General features: G+C 38.7%; 1 protein-coding gene across 1 annotated transcript; it reads left to right on the top strand.

Annotated features, from left to right (window-relative positions):
• Window positions 1-4,082: 4,082 nt before the first annotated feature.
• On the top strand, window positions 4,083-6,378 carry cdkn1ba (cyclin dependent kinase inhibitor 1Ba). The gene is made up of 3 exons (XM_030783176.1): window positions 4,083-4,805; window positions 5,227-5,353; window positions 6,194-6,378. Exons 1-2 carry the CDS (start codon window positions 4,361-4,363, stop codon window positions 5,331-5,333), a joined length of 552 nt encoding a protein of 183 aa, XP_030639036.1. The 5' UTR covers window positions 4,083-4,360; the 3' UTR covers window positions 5,334-5,353; window positions 6,194-6,378.
• Window positions 6,379-8,765: the final 2,387 nt, after the last annotated feature.

Here is an 8,765-nt window from a genome sequence, read left to right as displayed (position 1 = left end):
ATTGTGATACTTTGTGTTCATGGTCAAAATAAAGAACCAGCACTCTCAGAGAAAATGTGTTTCCCATTGTTGCTTATGTTCATTGTGTCACGTTATAATGTGTATAAATAGATGACCATGGTGAAACCTTGGTGAAATTGAATTCTGAAGTATTCTAACATCCTGTTTTCAATTATGAGGAACCTGCTTTGCTTTTAGGACAATTATGTAGAACTGCTCTCAATTTATCCTGTGTGAATGGTAGCCAAGAGGCCTCATCCTGCAACACAGAAACTAGAACTCTCTCAAAGTATGTCCTGCACAAGCAGGGGTTTGGTGGTTACTTACAAGGCCTAGTTACCTTGTCTTTATTTACCCCCCTTCTCTACCCAACCTCCTGTGTTATCTCCACTGGAGGGAACATTCCACACCATAACCATTATTCCAGTGAAGCCTCATTGTTGTTGTCGTCGTCATCATCATCATCATTACCTTCATTATGTGAGGATGGCAGAACTGGACATTATTAGACATTGTAGGGGCTGGGGCTAAGGTTGGCGAAATGGTTACTCCAGAATTAACCCTATCACCTCTTTCTCTGGGGGTGCAATTGTTTGTGACAATTAAAGCAAACAGTGTGCATTTCTAAAACACTGAGTAGACCAAGACACTGTAGGGATCTAATGAAATGCCCTCTGTGTCAAATTAAATCTCACCAAGGAAAAAATTCTTCAAAGTACAAGACAGGCATCAGCATCACAGACCACACTGAGGCATTACTGCCCGGCATTTACTGCTTTGTCAAATTCATATCAACCAGCAACACGCACACACACACACACTTCTGGGTGCGTTGTAGCAATTCTGTCCTCACTTCTTTGAGATCACAAATCCTAGAGAGCTTGCCCCTTGCTGATAGCTTTGTTGCTACAGGGGAAGACTTCAGGGACCTCTTAGATCAGACAGCACAGCTAAAGAGCCCTTGTACCTCATACAGACCCTCTCCAGAACTCTGATAATGATCTCCAGGTCTGAAAATGACAGATGTAGCAGGGAGTGTTCACTGGAGAGCGTCTCTCTAAACTATATCTATAATCTAAGGGACAATTTGTTGTGGCCTTTCTATACTTTTAGGTGAAATACTTCATTGTGCAGAATTTGCTTCATAATGTAGGGCTCCTTCAACTGACAGTGTTCAGAAACCTGGAATGACTTACAAGGTTAACTGAGATGTCACCATACCTCAAGTTAGTAATTCTGATCTCTGGAAAGAGAGCTTATAAAACAGTAGGACCCTGAGACAGAAATAAGTTGGTAAGAAAGAGACATTATGAACTGATGAACCTGCTCCTGTCTTTGTCCATACTCTTCTCTTTCCCTCCCTGATTTTTGGGGGGGAACATATCAGAGCATATAAAAACACTATAACAATAACTATAAAAGTGTTGCCGTCGAGCAATTCAACAGCTTTTAAAATAACCGTTGATTCAGTGAAATCTCATCTCCATCCGAAAATAACAGAGAAAGAGAGTAGCACTGCCATGGACATGAACCAGCACTCAAGGAATGGAACACACAAGGGTGTGATGACTACAGCAGCATTAATGCTCTAAGCCACGCCAGGCACTGCAAACTTTTTGTTTAATTCTTGTATAAAGGACATACATAAACATACATGCTATATGGACTGAACCACAACTGTGTGAGTAATCTCAGTATTAGCCTTTAAACCACCCCTGAGCTCTGCTGTCAAGAATTTCAGCAATCTGCTAGAAATACTTATAGAAAAACGTGATTACCATCAGTTTTGTGTTGTCATCAACATCAGACCACAAAGCAATGATTATGATTGAAATACTCAACCATAATAATCAGTGAAATGCTCAGAGAGAATGCAGATGATGAACAGCTGGTGTATATTATCAGTGGTTTAGGACTGAAAAGTGTCATGTACCACTATCTCAAATAAAAATATACTCAAAGATGCCCCACCCCGCCCCAAAAACAAATAGCTAAAATCTAGAACGATGAAAACTAAATGAAACATTTCTAAAATAACCACAAAGTTAGTAGTATCAACAAATGAAATTACAGCAAATTTAATGTCAGAATAACACAACAACAACCAACGCGCGCGCTCTCTCTCTCTCTCGCTCTGTTACTAGGAAGAGAAAAAAGTTACGAAAAACTTTGCCACCTGCTGGTAGGGAATAGGGAATATCAATGCGTTGAAATGGGAGAGAAACTGATGGAAAGAGTGGTAAACTGAAGGAAGTTGTTTTGCAAATTATCAGGAATCATTTGCGACAGGTACTTTTCATGTCTGCAGCAACTAAAACAAAGGGGTCAGAAATTTAAACAGAAAGACATGGATAAGCATCAAATATCTAAAGCATTAAGGTTTGGAGTAAGTTTTATGTTACAGGTTTGTAAATGCTTTATAGGTAGCCGTGGAATGAATAAACCGTGTTAAACATTTTATTTTTTCAACAGAAACTACACTGTAGTTCAGGAATTATGACAGCTGGAGAAATATGGGATTAAAACAGGTCTGAAATTAAAAATGTTTCTGACACAGATTTTGTCAGTCTGTTTGCTTCTAAAGGTCACATTACACTTTAGAGATTCTGTGCTCTCACTTGACTTAAAAGAGGACACATCCTGATCGTCCGACCACCCCGCACATCACACACTCACAATGTTTCTGCATTAACGGAGAGTACGTAGTCCCCCATGGTCCCATCGTGGTATTTCTTTCTTTTCATTCTTTCTTTTTTCTTTTTCATTTCAACCACTAGATGTCAGTAGGAGCATTGCGTCCTTAGTGTGTTGTAAATCGACAACTCCCCAAAGGAGCGTGCAGTGGTTACGCTGAGATCAAGGATGCACCTCTAGAATTTATCAAAATCTATACTGGGCCTGTGGTCTCTGGACATTGTTATGCGTATTGGAAAAATACAGTAAGATAATCATGTATTACGAGGGAGATCACCTCAAGACTAGCAATGCAGTCCAAAATGCAAAGTCTTACATTTGTGAAAAAACATTACTGTTTTAGGTGCATTATAAGGCGTAATTATTGATGACTATTATGAAACAGCACCGTGAAAAAGAAAAGGTTAATGTCCACCGACCTTTCTGTCGCTGGCAGTGGGCAGAGGACTGGAGGGTGAGCTGCAACAGTATCGATTACTCCTCCCCTCTCCTGCGGATGACCTCATCACTCATGTCACAAGATTTTTCATCTTTATGAAGTTTATGAGAACTTGCTCATGAGTACAGAATGCTGGAAATTTATGAGCTGGAGGATGAACATCATCTGGGTAATTGTACCCATATATTGATAGAGCCATTGATAAACTTTTTGCAAGGGTTATTTTAGAGTTAAGAAATGGTAATAAAGATTTGCTTTCTGAGCGCAGGCTAAATGCCTGATCAATTAGCCTACAGTAGTCACGATACTAGATGACCTCAAAGATCGAATTATGAGGTTGAAACGGCTCATATTCGTGCAATGGAAAGGCATTGACCCATCTGTAGCTGTTGTTTACGCCTGTTCCCTGTTTTCGCTGGACACTACTACGTTCACATGTTTTACCCTAGGGCGGGGGAGGAGGAGGCTGGGAGGGACTTGGTGAATACGTGGGCAACATAACCTTGCAGAGATATCGGATGGAAATAATTTATCATTAAAAAGAAAGACGTAAATACATTGTCTGAGATCATGAAAAACGTTATAATGCAACAGTTCATGTTTTTTTCTATTCAGAATTGCGACAAAGCATAACAGTAGTTACTTAAAGCTTTGTTTAAATTTTCAAATTGAATGTCATTTAAATACAACGGTAAGATGTAATGTAAAAAAAACAAACTGCGAATGATGCCATCACATATATCAAGAGTTAGATTCTGTAAGACTGCCACGGTCCATTTGAGGGGAAGAGTATAAAATCTCAGTGCTCGGGGTCCATATTGTATCTCATACACGTTCACTTTAAGAAATGGGCGGTTCAAAGTTCTTCAGCCAATGAAAACCGTTCTCTGTTTAAATAGCCTTCGCTGTCAATCTCCTTTTCCCAGTTGCTTTTCTCGCTAACGCCATATTGAGGACGCCAAAGTTTGTGTGTTTTTCTTCAGAGTCAGGATAACGTTTCTGCGAGGAGGAAAACCAGACAGGGAAGCTCGCCCTAACTTGTACAGTTTGTTTTGATGAGCAATTGTGATTACTTTTTCATGCATTTGGATACTGGTTGTTATTACCGTATTTTATTAAATGCTTGTGGCATGCATGCGTATGCTCTAATTTGTGATTTGGTCGGCGTTCTGGGGAATAAGTTCTTGTAAAAGTGTTTGGCTCTATACAGTTGTGGACAGATTTCGTATGTGGAAAATGTCAAGTGTTCGCGTCTCTAAAGGAAGTCCGACGTTGGAAAGGGTGGATGCTAGACTTACGGACCACAGTAAACCTCCGGTACGTAGAAATCTCTTTGGATCTGTGGATCACGACGAATTTAAGAGGGATTCGACAGAGCAGTTGCAAGAGATGGAAAAAGCGTCTGCCGATACTTGGAACTTCGATTTCTCTGCGAACAAGCCCCTGTCGTCTGGTAAATACGAATGGGTGGAGGTCGATGGCAAAGACTTGCCAGACTTTTACACCAGACCGCCACATAAACGGGCTACCTCCTCTGGAACTGTGGACCATAACGGGAATCACGATTACTCGTCGCCGACTGCTTCCCCAGAGAGCGGAGAGGGGCACTCAGACGACACCAAGAATTGCCGAGAGTCGCATACTGCTACGAGAAAAAGACCTGCAAGTCCCGGTAAACAAATGTTACTGCTTATAATAGTACTAAAGATTTTTTTACCCGACGGGTGTTGGCTTCGTTTAGACAAATATATGGAGACCAGTTTTATCAAAAGAGCTTGTGTTTGTGCATTTTCTCAAGTAAATTTGCGCGGCCCGAGTATGATTGAGTGTGTCGATACATGATCCACCGCCGTGACGAAAAGAAGTTGTATTTATACTCGTAAATTTGTGATCGTTGTCAGGGAAATGTGGTTTCAGATTGACATTTTAAAATACTAGCTTCAGGGCTTCTTTATAATTCCTACTCTGTTCATCAACATAAGGAACAAACATGTAGTTTTACAAAATCTGGAGTTAATGTCCGACTAAATTAATTTTGAAAAATGAAGTGCAGTGATATTACTATTAACGTCTTGATGTTCCTTTCAAACCAGAATCATCACGCCAAAGTAAAAGATCACACACCAGTCCGGGCGAAGAGCACTCTGCAGATTTAACGCATTCAGAACAAACACCAAGCAAATCAGATCCTAGGACTTAGAGGTGTTTTTATAAACAACGGTAAGTGTATTGCATGTTTAATTTGCAACTTAATTTTTACTTTTATGTGATTATGTAAATTATCCACTGTGCCTGGACAAGCATACAGGATGCCACACCAAATTATAAACCAGTGAAATAAATACAACAGCCCATGGATAAATACTCAAACCAAAGTATGAGGCTTTGGAAACTTTGGTGTATAACTTATGTTTTGTCTAACTCTTACATTTGATTAATACCCTATACGAAGACAAACATATGGCTAATAAGGGTATAATACCTGATATTATTTTCACCACAACCACAAAAAAATGTTCCATATTGTAAACAAGGGCCTCTCAAGTGTACAACATTGTAGTAACACGTCAGCAGCCCTCTCAAGAGAGAGGGTTGTTCCATGCTTATTACAAGAAAAAATGCTTCTCTAGGTACCTGAGTGTTACTGATTGGATATAATTTAATTTGGTCAGAGTATGAGTGTATATTATACATTCATGAGCATCCAACCAAACACTGACACAATAAATAAGCCAATTTTGTCATCCTGGTTTTGCAGCGCATTCATAAGTCATATGACAAGACTAGATAAATCACACATTACTTACCTTAAACTGGTGGCAAGCAAGACAGAGAATTAGTTTTTACACCATTTTTTCCTCATGCATGCATCTTTTCCGTGCAGAGTGTAAATATCTATGTAGGCTATGCATACATAAATGTGTGTATGTATGTGCATGTGTGTGTGTGTGTGTGTGTGTATATATATATATATTTGTGTGCGTGTGTGTATGTGTGTGTGTGTATATATATGTATATATATAAATATGTATATATATGTATTTCTTTTGTTTTCTACAGAATGAAAGCTTCCTTCTTTCTCCATCCAGTTCTTCTTTGTTTTATGAAGAAAGGAGGGACAGCAGTGAGAGAGGAACGCATATCGTCTTACCTAAGGATTTGCGAGGCAGTATAAGCACTGAATTTTGACACTAAAGCTTTGGCACTCAACAGAATACATTTGCCTCAGAAGCAGACAATGTAGCAGTGTGCAATTGGATTTTTCCTTTTTTTTATTATTTTTTTTATTTGCTCAGTTTTACTACCTATGTATATATTTTCATTTCGTATGTAGCACACAAAAATGTAATGTTTTGATTAAGAAAATCATGTATAATAGAGTAAGTTTAACTTGAAGAATTGCTGTGCAGTTTTCAGAACGTCTCCCCATAATGCCTTTTTCGGGTAATTGATGTATAAATGTTTAACAGTGTCTGGGTTTGAAATATGATCAGTCAGTCAACCAAAAGCCAATAATGATATGTTCAAATTCAGAGTTTCAAAGGAAGCACGGTGGATGCCCATGTTTCATACAAAGGTCATACATAAGGGTCATCATTTAGAAGGAACTGGAATGCGTTCATGTTACATGACCTTGTAAGATTAAACAGTTTACATTCTAAATATATGGGTATTAGCACTAGTGTATTTTTGGTACTTTATCAATGAACATTCACTTCACCCTGTGCCAACATTTTTCGAAATGTATTAAATATAGGGTGGGGTTGAGGTGGGGTGGGGGTTGTATTATTTTCCTACGGGTTGTATTTTTTCCCCAAGGCTTGTTTGGTTTTTCAATTGATTAAAGTTTTGCAAACAGTGCTCACAGTATTAATATATCCCTGGGTTGTTCCACTAATTTTGCTGTTTTTCTTTTCTTTTTCTTTTTTTTTTTGTGAACTTTGCTTAAAATACCAACAAAAAAATCCTACTGAATATATTCTTATTAGACAGTCAGTTTCATGTATTTCTCTTGCAGTGCTGTGTAGCATTATTATTATTATTATTATTATTATTATTACTATTATTATTGTAACACTGGGGCACACATTTTCAAACTTCATTGGAAACCAGTCATCTTCCTCTGTCTACATGGAATTCATGTTGAGCATGACATGCCACCATATTCCCAGAAAACTGTTAGAAATGACCACATCAACAAACGAAAATCCAAGACGTTACACTGCATATATGTTTGTGTAAAACTTTGAAGTGTACCTGTGTATATTACTTTGTAAAAAAAAAAAAAACACTGAGGAAATTATACTAACTTATTTATGTCAAGCTTTTTGATGTTTATCCAAAGTGGCATTTGTGCATTTTCTGTAATTGTTTTTCTTTTTTCATTTTTTTTTAAATAAATTGTCCAAGGTTGCAAACTGAGCCCAATTCAAATTCTGATGTGGATTTTGTATTGCTTGTTATAAAGAAATTATTAAAAAGATCAAGATATTACAACTTTGCCTCAGATCTCCTGTCTGTCTGAATATGCATGATCCCATATCTCATGTTAATCCTAGACTTGGTCTTGCTGCATGATTTTAAAGAATGCCCTTTTAATATCTGAAGTTTTGGTGAAACAGTGAGCCAGACACACCCAAGCACTGCTATTAAAGAAGCAGCAAGAACAGTCTTTTGATGGAGAATGAATCATTGCAGTATGCATTACTATACCCTGTGTAGCTGTGTTTTTTTTAATTATCATTTTAAATGTCTGTACGAGTTTAGAAGTTGGAGATACACGATGCCACAAACGACATACCCAGCCTGGTTGCTTCATTTGGACCAGTTGATTCTAATTTTTTTAAACACAGGAGGAACAATAAATAATTTGATATATCGTACCAAATATAGGGACACTGACAGAGAGAGAAATAAATCACTGTATGAGATTTATCCTTCCTTGGGGTAGTCGCCAGAGCGTCACTTATTTTATGTAACTCTAGTCATTGCCTCTGCCCGTGGGGGACAACTCTATAATGATGTCAGCCTTGCTTTGTCAAACGCGCAGTTCTTCTGAAACGTATTCACACTCTAGAATACACTCTTCCACACCTTTTCCACTATTCGTCATTCCATTTCATTTTACAGGTGAACTTAACCTGATTTCGGTCTCCGAGCAGCCAGCATACAAATCTCCGCGATTTCTTTCAGCTCAGTAAGGGCGAAAACGGGGACACGTCCTATGAGGGAAAAAAGGCAAGATACTGACGTTCGGTCTGTCCAATCAGGCAACCATTAAGAAAAGCACACCACTTATTATGGCCACTGAGATCGTTTCTCACTACATATTAAAACCAAGTAAACTCATAAAGGTACAGGGTGTACTTTTCGTGAAGCACAGCCCTAAGTTATTGCCATTGGCTCGGCTGAATGTTTTGCTGATGCCTGCAAAAACAGCGATGCTTGGGAAGTGAATTGCCTCGAATATGACTGAGGGGAGGTTTTCAAACGTTCCCTCTTCGTACGAGAGGAATGTTCCGAAAGTACTGGAATTATCCGCTTCGTACGAAAACCAAGTCAGAACGAAGTCACAGACTGGACCGAGAGCGTCGTTACACACGTTGCCAGAAACAAAACTACTTGGCTCGAC

The sequence above is a fragment of the Chanos chanos genome, chromosome 1, assembly GCF_902362185.1.
Source record: "Chanos chanos chromosome 1, fChaCha1.1, whole genome shotgun sequence".
Taxonomy (NCBI): Eukaryota; Metazoa; Chordata; class Actinopteri; order Gonorynchiformes; family Chanidae; genus Chanos; species Chanos chanos.
The sequence above is the reverse complement of the archived record's forward strand: the minus strand, read 5'-3'. Positions and strand labels throughout refer to the sequence as shown.

What these genes read in the sequence shown, in the direction of transcription:
- cdkn1ba (XM_030783176.1), top strand. Translation starts at nt 4,361, where the DNA reads ATGTGGAAAATGTCAAGTGTTCGCGTCTCTAAAGGAAGTCCGACGTTG. An exon ending in AAAAAGACCTGCAAGTCCCG is followed by an intron (nt 4,806 to 5,226) that starts GTAAACAAATGT and finishes CTTTCAAACCAG; the next exon opens with AATCATCACGCCAAAGTAAA.